Here is a 15,836-nt window from a genome sequence, read left to right as displayed (position 1 = left end):
AGACACTATATACAGTGAGCTGCTGCCCTGAGAGTTTTTACTCTATTTAGGTCATGGCCGGAAGGCAGATAGCCAACTTATTACTCCATCTGGAAAACATCATTCAACAGACTCTGCTCCTGCAGGGCATGCAATACCTTATATCCCACAGCCACACCTGATGCCGGCTCTCGCCCGGCAAATCTAACCCTCTTATCCCTATGAGACTCTGTCTTTTGCAGAATGAGATCCATGCGCGGCACCACGTGGCCCTAAGAGCCTCCATTCACAAAGTCTCCTCCTGACACCAGACGATATCTGTAACGTAGGGGTAAGCATTCCAAGTTCTGTCGTACTTGCGCCCACGGGAAGGGTGGAGTTCTTCGATTCGCGTGATGGCCGCGTCTTTTAGACTTTGGGCTTCACAGTGTTTAGAAAGGGGGGCATAGACCTGGCCTGAGCTGAAAATTACGCGCTTAATACCCAGGTTCATTGATGCTCTTGCCGTGCTCGGTTTCAGATAGAAGAGGTTGGAAGTACGGCGTATCAGTAAAGTCTTGGACATCAGAGCGGCAAGTGGATTGCGGGTGGATTGCGGAGCAGAGATTTAGAGAAGAGGATAATAAGTGTTATATATTATTTCCAGTCAGTGCTTTCCATGTCGTCATTATGGGAGAGGGAAGAAGACGTACGCTTTCTAAAGTCGCGATGAATTTGCCGACGCAGGGCATGGAAGTAATTGGCTGGACCGGTCATGCACACAAAATCGCTCTCATTCAGGAATTTGGTTGCAATGAACTTCTCCCAGCTACTGGCACGATCAAGACCGTGCAGCATACATCGTTTCGCCTCGTCAATGAAATGATAGCGCTGCACACTCTCACTACAAGCCTGGATCTAGTCAACCTGTTCTTGATCCGAGATATGCATATATTCGACGCCCATCGTGCTGCAGTAGATTTCTTCACAAGCTGCGAAGACCTCCCACAGGGTTCTCGGCTTTTCATATGTGAAATCCTGCACTTATCCCTTTCCCATAATGAGCACAAGATCAAGATCCTGCCCACCAAGCCTATAGTAACTCAACTACAACTCTTTCCGGCGGAACTTGCCTTCGTTCGCCATCCCCAGCGGGTCGGTAGACGCATACTCGTGACCCTATCGCTGATACGGCTAAATCAGCTGGGTCACCTTCAATTGTTTCACAGTGGAGTTATCCACCCGACTACTAGGAGCAACCGATGCCCTGGTCGATACCGTCGCTAGCCCTGGTGGCGGCATGAATGCCTAATCCATTGGCACATGACCGTTCTCGACGTTATGGGAATATGCCTTCCATGAGAGATGCACGGAGGACGGATCATTCTTCTACGACGAATGCATCATATCGATGTATGTTGCCGCGCTGCCTTGAAGGATGTCATCATTGTGAACCTAAAGGGCGAAGTTAACCTCCATTGGTAGCTTTGAAGAATAAAAAGGCTAGCCATATGTTGAATGAGACTTACTAGTCTCCTCGGATGGTTTAGAAGCTTGGTCCGTATTCGGTGACTGCGTGTATCATAAGGAGTATCGCGCGTTTGTAGGCTAATCTCAACAACAGGTTGTCCAAATGTGACAGTGTCGCCCTCGCTGACAAGTAACTTGGTGACTGTTCCAGTGTGCGGTGCGTTTACGGCAACGTCTATCATATCCGTTTCGATCGAGGCAATCTTTTCGTCTTGTTCGACGTGGTCACCGGCCTGTTTGTTGAAGATAGACAGAACTCTCTCGGAGATAGATTCAGCCATAGAGGGAACGTGGATGGTCTTGGTTCCAGTCGAATGGAGAGAAGATGCGCTGAACAGATGTGGCCGTAAAGATGAACTGAGACAATCGGCTTGGCTTCAGGATACCGATCCTCAATGTCGGCAAAGTAGCGCTTCGCGGACTATCCAGCATCCATTTGAAATATATATACCGACAGCCAACAATCCAAGGCATCCTAGATAGGGCATATTGGCTACAGGCCTTTCTCCTTACTTGGAGGCTTTTAGTCATCTATTAGGCCTGAGAAAAGTGGCGTACAGGCGCGTGTGACGAGCGAGACATGAGAATTTTACGGTGATAGTTAGTGCTCTATGACTTAGAATCACTGTAACTCATTGAATGCTTGGTGTAACTTGCTTGGAATCATAATATCTATAGAAGTTCTCTTTAGTCTTCGTATTGATCGTGGCTCTTTGATTGGGGATTTATGAAAGTGCAGAAGTATATTCTAGATCCGTAGAGGATATTGGCTATAAATCTGTCTGCCAACGCTAATAGGAAGTTGGATTACCACATCCATCTCGACGAAAGTAATGGAGTGAATTGGTGTGGGTTGAGAATCGAGTAATGTATAAAAGATTGATTGGAGTATACAAGTCCAATGACGTCTACGCCAATCACGGGGGCTCCACCAATCACGACAGACGACGGACCTCGGCTCAGGTACTGTGATCTTCCTTAATTTAATCTCCCCGCAACAGCAACTTTCATTTAATTCCATTCACCTTACGCGCGATATGATCTTCTGCCGCAGTCGCTGAGCTGATCTACACCCGCCTCCTTCCAATTCTATTCTCCTACTCTCCTACCCTTCCTATGACCTCAATAACGTGGTTTACATCGAACACTCAGAATCATGTTACATTTTCGCACCGAGGGCTATAATGGCTGTGCGGTGAAGTACTCCCCGTTCTTCGATAATCGGCTGGCCGTCGCAGGGTCAGCCAATTTTGGACTTGTAGGAAATGGACGAATGTACATCCTGGAGCTGACTCCAAACGGGATTGTACCCGTAAAATGGTACAGGTCTTCCCATTCGAGATGACCGAGCCAAGCTATTCTGACGAATAATGGCAGGTTCACTACCCAAGACTCGTTGTACGATCTTGCATGGTCTGAAATCCATGAAAATCAAGTCCTCACAGCCTCCGGTGACGGTAGCATTAAGCTGTTCGATTGCAACCTTAACGACTTCCCAGTTCAGAATTGGAAAGAACATAACCGTGAAGTCTTCAGTGTGCATTGGAATCTCATAGCAAAAGACCGTTTCTGCTCCAGCAGCTGGGACGGTACCGTGCGCGTCTGGACCCCCGATCGTCCGCATTCTCTCATTACCCTTCCTACACACAGCTGCACTTATTCCGCTGCCTTCTCGCCACATTCTCCTGATATCCTCTCCTGTGTCACCTCTGACTCGTACGTCCGCATTTTCGACCTTCGCACTCCGGCCTCTGCCTCCAACCACCTCACTCTCCAGATCCCAATCCATGCGGCCCCAGTATCGCCAATTCCCGCACAACCGGGAGTCCCGCCGGCTGCCTGTCCCCCTTCGGAAGCTCTGACGCACGACTGGAATAAATATCGGCCGTCTATCCTGGCTACTGCCGGCGTCGACCGGACGATCCGCACGTTCGACATCCGTGCCCCGCAGCAAGGCCCACAAACCGTCATGGTCGGGCATGACTATGCCATTCGCAAGGTCTCTTGGTCACCACACCTCTCTAACGTTCTCCTTAGTGCAAGCTACGACATGACCTGTCGTGCATGGAGCGATCAGTCTCCCCCAGGGGTCATTGGAGATGTCGACTCGATGCGGGCGGGTCCTAATCCAGTAATGGGAGCGGAGCTAGGCCGAATGGCCCGACATACAGAATTTGTAACCGGAATAGACTGGTGTTTGTTTGGAAGCGAGGGCTGGTGTGCCAGTGTGGGATGGGACGAGAGTGTGTATGTGTGGGATGTCCGGGCAGTTATGTGATAAAAGCACATCTGGTTTTGGATGACCCGTCTTGGTTTATTTCTTTTTTCTGTATTGGATATTAGATTGCATGATACCATTTTCTGGCAGCGATTGATTGGCCTGTCAGATATTGAATACTTTATGACAACGATTCTGGTTATTAATCCTGCTATCGCTTGAGGTATAGAATATGCTTTTTTCTTATCGCTAGACAAGCTATACTATTTGACATCAATCATCACCATAAGAATATCAATCACCATGCACGGTGAGGTATTTTAGACATGGCATTCTCCCATCTATGTCCGTCTAACCGTCATAGACTCACCGTGAAACCAAAAAGCCAAATCCGGGTATATCGAGACCACACCACTCATCTTAAGCGCCCAGTATTAAAGAAAAGCGCCGAGCCGAGTGCCGCCCCGTTGAAAGGAATATGCCAAAAATCCCATTGAATGGAAGGAAGTAAGAAACGAAAACGAGATTATTTCGTCAGTCTGGCCTCCACCTTCTTCTTCTCCGCATCGCGAACAGCAGCGATCTCTTCTTTTGATGCATCGAAAGCAACATGCGCCTGGTTGAAGGGATTCTCGTCACTCTTCTCAAATTCCTTCTTGATGAGCTCAATACGCTGTTGTCTCCGCAGGCCAGGGGTTTCCTGCTCCACCTCCGGCATTCTCCGCGCCTCATACGCCGCATAAGCAGCCTTGTAACGTCTCTCCGGATGGCGATCGATCTTTGACGAATCCTTGCCCGTCAGCGACAGGGCGTCCAGGGCATTATCGATACCCGATGCATTGAGTGCAGCTCCCTTGCGAGACGCGGGCTGATCATCCAGCTGGCTGAGATCTAATCCGCGGGACTTCTTGACCGGCTGGTTCGACTTGCCCTTCGGCTTGGAGGGTTGGGAGGCTTCCTCGGCGGCGAGTTGGGCGTCACGCTCTGCCTTCTTCCGCGCTGCTTCGGCTTTCTTGGCTTCCTCTGCTTCCCTGATTGTTTGCAACTTCATTAGCGCGCTGTTCCTACCAGCGGATAGATCATATCGAGTATTTGAAGGCTTCCCTTCTAGGTTTTGCACGGTCGAAAAGAGAATTCCACACTCACTTCTTAGAAGCACCCTTAGCACCCTTCGCCCACTGCTTATCCTCCTCAGCTGCACGCTTCGAGTCCTCAACAGCCTTCTTGGCGGCAGCCGCTTCCGCTTTCTATTCCAAGCTCAGACTTGTCAGTGAATACATGGTTACACTCAGCTTGTCGTGTGCTCTCTCGCCGTGTGGCGGGGGCGGGGCACAGGTAAAGCTCAGATTTATCAGATCCGATGACACTATCAGATTGGAAGGGAAGGAATTCACGTACACGGGCATTTCCGGCCGCCTTCTTAGAGTTCTCGCCGCTCTTCTTAGGACCCATTTTGTATATGTTTTATCTTTTCTTTTCCGTTCTCTTTGCTATTGGGGTTTTGTTGGGGATGGTATGAAGAAGTGATTGATGGGTTTGGGTTTCTTGGAGGGGTGTCTCGGGCCGAAGACCGATCGGGGATAAAGCGGTGGAGTCGGGAATTTGTGACTAATGACTTAAAAAGCGCTTCCGCTTTGGGAACTATGTTATGTTATCCAGAGTAGTTTTTATGCAGATTCACATGATTGTCTCAGCCCTGATCTTGTTTTGTTGCTGAATGAAATATGATATCCAGTTAGTTATCGTACGCTATATAGGTAGTCTGCTAGATCAAAAATTGAAAAAAGGCACAAAAAAGAAAAAGAAAAAAAAGAAGAAATGATATGCTATAACTAAGTAGATTGACGTCACCTTCTCCCATCATTACCCTGTATGGCTGATATCAAAAGCACAGATACAGCTCTGACCATTAAGGTAGTAGTTCATTATTCCCAGCAAGGGACAATAAACGATGGGGAGTCACACCTCCAGAAACTAGAATGATCCCAGATCTCTCCCCTTGATCGGAGAACCAGAAGTCACCCGTGGATATTTCCATCGCATTAACATGACTTCACCCCCAACCAGGCCTATAAGGAGTGCAGTACAACCTGAATGTCGCTCTCATCGCGAAAATTCGCTTTCCATTGCAAGACCAATATGGAAGGTTTCCATAAAGCTCATCCCAAGAAATAGGTCGTGTTCTTATTCACGTCTTGTGAAAGGAGTAATGCCTGAGGGAATGTATGGTTGGCATTAGGCGGAGATGAATGTATTCAGGTGAAGCTTACGTCTTTCGGTAGTATTATTCACCCTTTGGTGTCTCTATGGTTCTAAGATACCGTTCTGCGATATACATGAGTTCCACATATGCCTTGAATGAGTCAATACTAAGAACTACGCAGAGATCTTTCGTTTCCGTTTGTCGTAGTATTGGTGTTAGCGTGGAAGAAGGCAAGCATCTTTGGAAAGGTGAACCAAAATGCAGTTTCTGGGTTTTGAAGACGTTCGAAGTAGGCGATCAGCGACAACAGGAACAATAATAACCAACAAATGAAAGAAAGAAAAAGGGAGAGAGCTGATTCATGCATTCAATAGCATCGTAAACACCTATGCGAATTACATTACTGAATCTATTTAGCATGGTAGAATATTTCTTCACTAGAGGTCCTCACAATTACTACAATTACTACATAGTTCATAAATAGTGTACACAAGCATATCCACATCCTACATCGTTCAATCAAGTCGCTACTGCTGGTAGTTCATATCCCTCTGGAACATGGGGCCAAGCATCAACGCCGTCTAATATCGCCAACGCCATCCCACCACTCAAGTGAGGCTGAATATGGCAATGCAGTAGAAAAGGCCCTGGGTTGACTACATGATATCGGATAGCAAGCCACGATGGGCCAGAGCCCGCAGGTGGACTAGGGAACGTATCTCTCATCTGTGGAGTCCGGAAGTTAAAGCGTTCAGGAATGTACTGCGTAGCCTCAGCGACCGAAGAGTAGGTGAAAGCACCCGTTCCGGAGCCAATCACGAAATATTTATTTGAATGCTTGTGGATGGGATGAGGAGGTTGCCCTGCCGTAGTCATATTGATGATTAAGTCCACCCAGGTATTGTTCATGGTGGTGATCATGTATTTTGCAGGAATGGAGCTGCGGTTGAATAGCAATGGAGTCGCCTCTTCGTTTGATAGTGGGAAGCTGTGATTGCCCAACGTCCAACGATATGTATCGCCGATATGATTGACGTTCAGGATGTATGTCCGGTTCACGGACGTAGAAGGAACTTCTAACGGAAAGGGAACGACACTCGCCTCATCCAAAAACATTGTATCCGCGGTGGCATTGGTGCCAGCTTCAGAAATCCATGGTTGGGAAGGCTTCTTCTGCATATGAGTAGAGGTTTTGTATGCCATGATGCCTGTACCGTTGATGAGCTGGTTTGCTCCCTGGTTGACGGCGCGGACTGTGTAATCACCGGCCGGCTGGTCTAATTTCACCAAAACGGAGTATCGGGTTCCGATATTGACAGTAATCGCATCAACGTGGAGAGGCTCTACATAACGCCCATCGACCGCATAGACATACAATGAATGCTGGTCGATGGAAAAGGCTAGCTCTAAACTGCCGGCTATGTTGATCAGGTCGAAGCTTCTGTATCGTGAAGTCTGGTCTACCTCGAATATCTCAGCCGGGCCTTCACTGGGCATACATCCTTGAAGGAAACTCTTTGGTGTTAAGCTGGCTTTCCGAGGGTCATTTGGAGGCAAACATCTGACATTCATCAGCATATAAAGCAACATTTCTGAAAGCGAAAGAATAAAACATTGCGGGATAACAAGACATATCTTACCCGATATCAGTATACGTCCTATTGCCCAAAGCCTGTTTCCGGGCCGGTGTGGTGAGTGTATTAATGCGATCTTGGGGCAAGCAGAACACAGAGCCTTTCCCATTGATCAAAACCGCATTGGCACAAAAGTTCTCAACTCCGGAGGCTACTTGAGCCTGCCAGATCTCTTCTGACGTCAAACGACGCCAGTCAGAAAGAATAATTGGCGTGGTCTCCCTCTCCGCCTTCCGGATAGCCTGTAGCTCATTGGGGTCGTCGGTGATCAAATCAAATGGCTTTTCCACAGCGTCATCCGGTTGAATGTATATAGCACCATACAATCCATCCTCAATTTGACCTCTAGTATGAGCATGATACAGATAGATTCCGTAATGCGTCGCCGTCCACTTATAAATAAACTGATCGCCGGGGGCAATTGGCCTTTGGGAAAGTCCTGGAACACCATCAGACCATGGCGTACCACGTTGCTCAATACCTGATAGGAAAAGTCAGCCCCAGCTTCAGCGGCGAATATATGAAGATGCTACCGTGGAAATGGACTGTTGCCCCGAAGGGCATTGAATTGTTAACCAGAAACTCAACCGTGTCACCTTGTCTCAGTCGCAAGGTAGGACTGGGAAATTGCCCGTTGCTGAGAATCATCCTCCGCGTGAATCCAGCCACTTCATGGTCCTCCCATGTTAGGTTGAGATCGAATTGAACAACCTTACACGATACCCATTGAACGAGGCACACAAAAACCAGGAAGCCCAGCCTGCTCTGGAAAGAAGTCATGGCAAATTGATATTATCGGAATGGAGAAACATGTGCAAAACACGAAAGAATAGTCACAAAGAAATTTTCAACGGGCGTACAGAATCAAGGAGCTCATCCGGATGGTCTTGAGCTCCTTTTGCGAATTGTCGGCCCCATTATTCCATCTGAAACGAGGCCGTTTTATATGCAAACACTGAACCTCCCATCAGTTGAGCCATCAACCTTGAACGGCGAAGAGGTCAACGAAGGACCGTGGCAACAGGGACTGAAATGCAAGGGATAGTCGATGTCAATAACGGTAGGCTCATGCCCGTCAACGAGTTCGAAAAGGAAATGAAACTCTAGGATATAGAGCTGGACGGGAGAGTAGTCATATGCAGTTTAAAAGTTTTACGCAACAACTATCATTGTCAACCGTGCCTGGCAGCATCTTGCCGCTGTATGTTTGCTCCGATTAGCGGACCAAATAGGATAGATGTAATAGTATACATGCATCTGGCCGAAAAGGTAGCAATGCGTTGCATTAAGAGACTAAGATAGACAAGAGAATAGCCGACGCTCCCTAAACACCGAAGCGGTCAAAGCATTGAGGTGATCTGTTCCAACTTGCTCATATGAAGAGCTCGAGGCGGTGAAAGCACCTCAGATGTAGGCTAAAACCGCGCGAGTAGCTTTGGGGTGATCTGTCAAGTAATCAATGGCCGTTAAAGTCTTGAGCACCAGAAACAATTCCGGGTGGCTGGGTCTATAGTCGATAATAGTGAAAAGTACTTCTGAAACTGGAAATATATTGAGAGGAGGGTCGATAGATCATGCACCTTGCAGAAATTGGCTCCACTCCGGAAATATGAATGCAGAAAGTAAACAAACAAAAAAAGGGATAAAAAAGAAAAAGAAAAGAAGATCAAACACCAATACATGCTATCCGTAGGTAGAACGTTATATCCTGTTCTGAGCTATCATTATCTCATTTCCGAAACACAATGAGGCATTAGAAAGAAAGAAAGAAAAAATAATTAATTAATCATGTCATATCGGTCGTCAGTCGGGTCCTCGACGTGCAAATCATATCACCAACAAAGCTGTTGATTCTTCGCTAGCCTCCTTCCTGAAGACTTTGCCCGTTGGGTCCACTACTTCTTCACTCAATTCCATAGGGCCTGCCTGTGGCTCCTGAACTATTGGATTAATTGGCCGCATTGAGGCGGAGGATGTCGTCTTTTCGGGGTTGGCCCCATATGATGACATTTTTGACTTGGCAAGATCCACTTCGGAAGCTTCACCGTACTCGATGTTATTATTGGAACTCATTAGTTGGCTGGGCACTGGTGACGGATCATGGTGCGCGGAATAATCTGCAGCAACTTGTACTCTTGACGTCTCCAATCTTTCTTGTACGCTGCCTGTAGGCTTTTCCCAGACTGCTGATGAGTATTGCATGAGAGACACAGTCGGCCGGGGTATCGTCTCCAACATATCTGGAGGAAACTGTTGCAAATACGACGTAGTCGCTGAGTGTCCGGTGTTCATGGCAAAGAAAACCACCAAGATGCTAAGAAGTGCGATTGCAACGTTGCGCCGGTCACTGGCCAATACCCGGATATAGTTCACCAAAAGGGTCTGAAGTTCGATTTCTGCTGCTGGGCTTCGAGTATACTTCGGTCTGGCAGGTTCCAGATGTTCGTTAAGTGTGGCCATCTTTGAAGCTGATGGCAATGAAGGTCTTTCTACCCTCTGAGCGGCGAAAAGTTTAGGCGTGTTGTTTGTAGAGGTAGAAGGAATCCGAGAATGAAATGCATCATTGTGACGGGCTTTGGGGGCTATGTCATTGACAGGCTCCTGTACCTGTGGCGCTTGAAGTTGGTTAACAGCATGGGGCGCCTTGTCCTCTAACAATCGTTTCTCCAGTTCTCTTCTCACTTCAGATGGAAGCCAGAGACCAACTTCCACATCAACCTTCTCCATTTCTTTCCAAGCTGCAGCCCATGCTCCAGCTCTCATCAACCCATTGGCTGCAAAAACCCTGATCTCCCACTTTCGGCCAGTATCGCCGTGTCGAATAACGTGCCCGCCACAATCCGGGCACTGCTCCCCTTGTTCGTCGTCTGTTGCGCTCTCCTCCGCCATAGATTGATCTTCTCTGTCTGCATCAGTTCCTTCATGGCCCAAAAAGTGTCCATGGTCAAACCTCGGGCGCTGCAACTCCAAACTTTCCAAAAGCCGCTCTTCCAGAAGATCATACATATCCTCCGGATGTGAGATAAGCACACCCCGCTCCCGAAGCACGACAGAGCCAATCTTGTCCTCTAGCAGCTTCCACCGCTTCCAGTACTCCGCTGGCAGTACCTCCCTCAGAATCTTCTGGTCTGGATAGCCCACTATCCCTGGTATGGGGAGTGATGGAGGGAGCAAGGTGCAATGTAGTAGCACGAGAGGATATTCCTTTTTGGTTGTCTGCTTGGCCACAATTCCAGTGGGTGAGTAACACGGAGATTGCTTGGTCAGCAATGGACCATCCGACATGCGATGCGCTCCCCTTCGTTTTGGTGGCGTCAAGTACTCGCCGTCACCCTCATCCTCAGTGTGCATCTGCATTGCTCTAACTGAGCTAGATTTTCGAAAGGCATTGCGCTGCTTCCGAATAGTAGGTACCAGTCTCAACTGTTCTCCCATCTCCTCGTGCTCGTTGTCGTTATGCTCGTCCCAGGGATGCGAAATCATATCTTGATATGGTCTACATACGACTGCTGATTTGGCCTCGTCGATAGAATTGGCAAGGACTGAGGCAGGAATCGAAGAAATCGAAGAACGACTGGATGCTCTAGAATTCACACCCCGTAGCTCCTCATAATCCAGATTTCTGTCCAGAAAGTCGCTAGATGATCGCTCCGTCGACGATGCCGAGGAATTGTACCCACAGTCCTGGGCTAGAGCGTGTATATCTCCATGTGCGGCGCCGGCCTCATCATGGTCTAAGAATCGGTGAGGATGGTCGGCTGTTCCTACCGTCGAAGGCTGTACATTGGTTGGACTGTACAAACAAAGGTCAGATTGCTCTTGCAGCGAAGCTGTGAATTCAATCAAATGAGAGGGATGGGTTCGCTCCTCCATTGAATTTTCGCTACTGCCAAGGGAAAAAAAGATCTAGTATAGGAATGGAGACCCGGAATGTTGCTTTTCCTTATCCAACACTGCGGTAGACAACAAATGGCTCCACCGGAATGTAGGGTAGTGGATCTTTGGTCGTAGTGTAATGTTAGTTGTGGGTTGGAAGGAAATTTGAGTAAGAATCTGTGCGCCAGTGTCCACACGACTATGGCAATTAAAGGCTATGATATGTATGGGATACTCTGTCTAGAACAAAGAATAGAAGTTTGAGGTTATAACGAATGCTGATTGATGATGGTCATGCCTTCACTGTGTTGATGTTGGGTTCACCGCCTTTGTCGTGCGGGGCAACCGTTGACTTTAGTGAAAGGAATCATTTTAATCTTATCTTCACTTTGACATTTACATACCCCAAAATGAAGTATATCCCATTTTGTAGATACATTCGATCACAGAATTTTTCCACCCTTTTCTGCTATTTTTCTTCTTTTTGATCAATGCAAAAAAATAGTACAGCGTATCTGTATGGTATTATGACACATGGCATCTGGATAGATGCACGGAACATACTTCGACACACAATACAATTGAATTTCCAGGCATAAAACGCCTAGAATATAGACGAATGCTTCCCTCACAAATAGACGCTTGTTCCATGCAAACTGTCAGAGAAAAAGTATGAGAAAACCAGAAGAAAAGCGCGCGCTTGCTCTAAGTTATATAACAAGTGATACCCAATAATCCTAGACGCCGAAAACCCTTTCCCAATCATGACAAAAGACGAAGAATCGTTGAGCATGACACGTGGACACCGTGGTAAGGGTATTACAAAGACAATGGATTTCAATGTGGCGGCCGTGAAGGACCGTCATCAGGATTCATCAGAGAGGGGTAGTTAGGATGATCGCCAAAATAGTTGAGGACATCTTGCGGAAGGTACTCCAGCCAAGGGAGGATCTCCCCACTGAAGGTGAATGGGAACTGGTCTTGTTGCTGAAGAGAAGCCATGTCGATATCCTGGCTTTCAATGAATACGTCCCCCACATGGGGGCCAGCTCCGTGCATTTGTGAGGGTCTGGAAACTATGTGGGTGCTACCCGCTGGCTGCCCGTTGCCACCAGACGTGGCATTGTAGCTATAGGCGGAGGTTTCTGCATCTAGTCGGGACGAAGAAGCGGTAAGACTTGGGTTGTAGGCGGGATGAGAATGTGGAGGACGAGGGGCAGAAGTCGAATAGGATGTGTTCAGGCCCAAAAGAAGGCTCGCATCTGATGTTGAAGCGCGTCCGGAGGAGGCAAGTGGTGAATATTTTCCAGGCCCAGCTGTGATTGGCGAGCCTGACGTGGCGGTTGTTGTTCTGGAAGGCTCAAGTGATTGGGAGTAAGAACCCGAGTTCGCACCAGTACTGGACTGCATCGGTAAACTGGGGTAGCTATGGCTATACTGAGATGAATAGGCGGGCTTATTAGGGGCAGAATCCGGCTGGGCAGCAGGCATTTGATACAACACGCTTAAATTCGGCTGTGAAGAGTTGGTTGCTCCAGTCAAAGCCCACCCGATAGCTTGAAAGAAAGACTAAGTCAGCCGAGATATTGTTGAAGTTCAAGTCTTAATACAGAAGAGGGATAAGAGTGTTAAAAAAGAGTAAACTGCCCACCTTGACTAGGATCGATTCTTGGTGACCGAGCCTCCGAGCCTGTAACTGACTCGTCGGAGCCGCCAGTAACACCCACTGAAGTACTTGGCTGTCGCCAGCCTGGCGTGGCAAAAGGCTGAAGGGAGGGAGGCCCAGCCGTACCTTCCATCTCTTCCTCGGTGTACAAGAGAGGATCGACAATTCCCTTGGCCTTTTGGTCGAGAACAGTAAGTATATATTTGGTTCCCTCCCAGTAAGTCTCAAGTGCCTTCAACGCTTTATAGCACCGTTGATAATTTTCCTTTGCAGCAGAGGAGAGAAGAATGTGCTTAGCAGTTGGTTTTCGCTCTGTTCCACTTGATGGGTCCAGATTTGGCATCACGAAGCCACTAGTCTGGTTTGCCAACAGAGGCTGACAGGGAGGGGAGCCAGGCCTCGAGGACGGTGAAGAATAATATGTGCTCTCCATGAGGAAAGCACATGCAGCAATATACATCGGCTGGCTGGTAAAAGGATTGCCAATGAAGCTTTTCCCATCAACAAGCTCAGAGAAAGACAATATATCCGCAATTGTTTTAGCCGAAGACATCGATAACTCCCTGCTGTTCGGATAGAGGTGCTGTATAGAGCCCCCAAAAGAATTCAAAAGAGTTGGTTGGTGAAGGAGGACGATCAGAGTGTGAAACCAGAAATGGAGGAGAATGAAATTCGTTCCTTCTTTCGCCTTTACATATGCTTGAAAGTTGGCCGCGTTGAAATGAAGCCTCGGCGATAAACGCTGGTATATGCCGGTAAGATCACTTTCCATCCCGGCCAATCTTTTCAAGGTGTCTGTGGTGACATGATTCACATCCTGAATACCATTAATGAGATCCGTAACTCTGCCATAGAGATGTATAATGCGAATAAGCGGCGGAAAGGGCGCAGGCCAACCGTTAGGCAGCAGAGACTCTGATTGCAGGGGAAAACACAACTCTATGTCCTCGTCACGTAAGGTTACCGGCCGTCCTGTCCCGGATGAGATAACTCGATCAAGAAAGAATATACTCCAAAAAGTGTCAACCCTCTCTCGCTCCCAAGCACGTTGGATTTCGCTGTCTTGTGCATCATCCATCATGCTTTGAGAGTTTTGAGGGTCATCGTACTGTTCTTCTCTCAGCTTCCCAGCCTGCCCCGTCACAACTGCATTTGGTGTCACACCACTTTGGCCATAGTTATATTTTAGCCCCTGCAGTTTTTGCATCCCAAGATCCTGGGCCATGCGAATAGAGATGCCTAAATACATCCAGAGGCCACTGTCGTGATTTGATCCAAATTCCTCGTAGGCTAGCAACAGACATGCCTGGACAACAGATAACGTAGGGCATGATAAAGAGTCGACGAGTGCGCCCATTGCTCTATGGGCAAATGGTTGGCCGCGGTCTGACTTCCTCACATCAACCTTAGGTTCTGAACCATCAATAGGCGGAGCTTGGGGTGGACTCAATAGAGGATGAGGAGAGAATCGCGCGGATAAGGCACAGACAGCATCTACGAGCATAGTGTCGACCTTTTTGTCCTTAAGGTCACGGAGAAACCTTTCACGTTGGAGGAAAGGGAAATTGCATCCCAAATGCACGAAAAAGAGATCACAAAGGTGTGTCACCAAATTGCTGACAGACAAGGAATCGTCCCGGTCATAAAAAGGAATGGTGTTTGCATCACGATTGTCGCGGTTATCAGCGATTGGATTTAGGCGACCAACCCCAAGATCCGAAAACTTTGGGCTTCGCAGAGGGGACAATGACTCTATAGGTGCCGAGATATCAATCAATATGCGTTGTAATAAGAGAGCAGCAAGGCATCAACAAGGTCCAGCGGGTCGACTGAGAAGATGTGAAAGATAAAGTGCTACTGACCTGAGGATAGCGATGGATTACTCTTGCGCGAGCCTCTAACTTGGACAACCTAAATGGAGGTTAGTACAAGAGCGTTTATCGTAATAGATCGGAGGGGCACTCGCACCATCTGTTTGAAACCAGGAACAATAGCGGTTGGCCCGAAGTACCTGAAGTAGGGAACATGGGTGCGGGCGGTAGAGCTCAAAGAGGTACGACCTGTTAAGGTAAGACTGCGGTAAGTACCTAAAGCTAGTCTTGAGGTTTATGCGCAACATACTACTCTCTGGACTTTCCCCTATAGTGTGCTGCTCAGAGTCCTTCGTCATCCTCAAAGATGTTTCCCTTGTCAAGGAGGCGTCTTTCGATTCGAACGGCTTAGATACCCCGGACGGCTTGTCCAGATGATCATCGCTGGGTGGTATTGTGGCCTGCGGGGGAGAATCTGGGGAACGACTCTCGACTTTTACCGCCGTACTGGAACTATCACTGGGTCCCAGTAGAGGAGGGATGGTAGGGTTGCGTGATGCGACATCGGATTGCGATCGAGTATGAGTAGACGGCTCGTTGTACCCTAAGCATATGTGATTATAATCGGAACATGTTTTGCACACTAGCCGAACCTTCCATCAGTAAACTGAATAGTATTTCATGGTAGTCTTGTCCACGCACCTGGTTGTTCACCCGAGCATCGTATTTTGCGCTTGCGACACGTCCGACATCTGTTCGGAAGGAGCTTGAGTCAGCATCGCAGGGAGGCGACATTGGACGAAGGTTCACAGGGACAGGCTTACGCCGCGTTGACTCGACGTCGTTTAGTCTGAGGCTGTCCATCAGTTGAGACAAAGCGAATCTGCCTTGGAGGGGGAACATTATTGCCGCCGTTCTTCTGGGGAGAAGGGTGGCTCAT

At 48.1% G+C, this 15,836-nt stretch overlaps 6 protein-coding genes across 6 annotated transcripts; 1 reads left to right on the top strand and 5 right to left on the bottom strand.

Annotated features, from left to right (window-relative positions):
- Positions 1-14: 14 nt before the first annotated feature.
- BDW43DRAFT_286875 (uncharacterized protein) lies at positions 15-632 on the bottom strand. The gene has a single exon (XM_032043085.1). The coding sequence runs from the start codon at positions 542-544 to the stop codon at positions 266-268; it is 279 nt and encodes a 92-aa protein (XP_031896957.1). The 5' UTR covers positions 545-632; the 3' UTR covers positions 15-265.
- Positions 633-1,326: 694 nt separating this feature from the next.
- On the bottom strand, positions 1,327-2,278 carry BDW43DRAFT_286874 (lipoyl domain-containing protein). Its single transcript, XM_032043084.1, has 2 exons — positions 1,488-2,278; positions 1,327-1,413 (listed from the first exon to the last, which is right to left on the bottom strand). Exons 1-2 carry the CDS (start codon positions 1,767-1,769, stop codon positions 1,348-1,350), a joined length of 348 nt encoding a protein of 115 aa, XP_031896956.1. The 5' UTR covers positions 1,770-2,278; the 3' UTR covers positions 1,327-1,347.
- Positions 2,279-2,507: 229 nt separating this feature from the next.
- On the top strand, positions 2,508-3,882 carry pex7 (putative peroxisome biosynthesis protein (Peroxine-7)). The gene is made up of 2 exons (XM_032038756.1): positions 2,508-2,808; positions 2,866-3,882. Exons 1-2 carry the CDS (start codon positions 2,645-2,647, stop codon positions 3,764-3,766), a joined length of 1,065 nt encoding a protein of 354 aa, XP_031896955.1. The 5' UTR covers positions 2,508-2,644; the 3' UTR covers positions 3,767-3,882.
- Positions 3,883-4,217: 335 nt separating this feature from the next.
- Positions 4,218-5,268, bottom strand: BDW43DRAFT_172989 (DUF1014 domain protein). Its single transcript, XM_032038755.1, has 3 exons — positions 5,105-5,268; positions 4,853-4,953; positions 4,218-4,737 (listed from the first exon to the last, which is right to left on the bottom strand). Exons 1-3 carry the CDS (start codon positions 5,156-5,158, stop codon positions 4,233-4,235), a joined length of 660 nt encoding a protein of 219 aa, XP_031896954.1. The 5' UTR covers positions 5,159-5,268; the 3' UTR covers positions 4,218-4,232.
- Positions 5,269-6,428: 1,160 nt separating this feature from the next.
- On the bottom strand, positions 6,429-8,453 carry BDW43DRAFT_321678 (Cupredoxin; the record flags this gene model as incomplete). The annotated part of the gene is made up of 3 exons (XM_032049379.1): positions 8,077-8,453; positions 7,550-8,024; positions 6,429-7,470 (listed from the first exon to the last, which is right to left on the bottom strand). The coding sequence occupies exons 1-3, from the start codon at positions 8,321-8,323 to the stop codon at positions 6,429-6,431; spliced, it is 1,764 nt and encodes a 587-aa protein (XP_031896953.1). The 5' UTR covers positions 8,324-8,453.
- Positions 8,454-9,912: 1,459 nt separating this feature from the next.
- Positions 9,913-15,836, bottom strand: BDW43DRAFT_302711 (putative C6 transcription factor; the record flags this gene model as incomplete). Its single annotated transcript, XM_032045288.1, has 9 exons — positions 9,913-9,961; positions 10,392-11,028; positions 12,379-12,975; positions 13,071-14,837; positions 14,948-14,969; positions 15,015-15,145; positions 15,207-15,539; positions 15,599-15,648; positions 15,721-15,836. The coding sequence occupies 9 exons, from the start codon at positions 15,834-15,836 to the stop codon at positions 9,913-9,915; spliced, it is 3,702 nt and encodes a 1,233-aa protein (XP_031896952.1).

The sequence above is a fragment of the Aspergillus alliaceus genome (assembly GCF_009176365.1).
Source record: "Aspergillus alliaceus strain CBS 536.65 unplaced genomic scaffold BDW43scaffold_46, whole genome shotgun sequence".
NCBI classification, from domain to species: Eukaryota; Fungi; Ascomycota; class Eurotiomycetes; order Eurotiales; family Aspergillaceae; genus Aspergillus; species Aspergillus alliaceus.
This window is presented reverse-complemented; position numbering and strand designations above follow the sequence as displayed.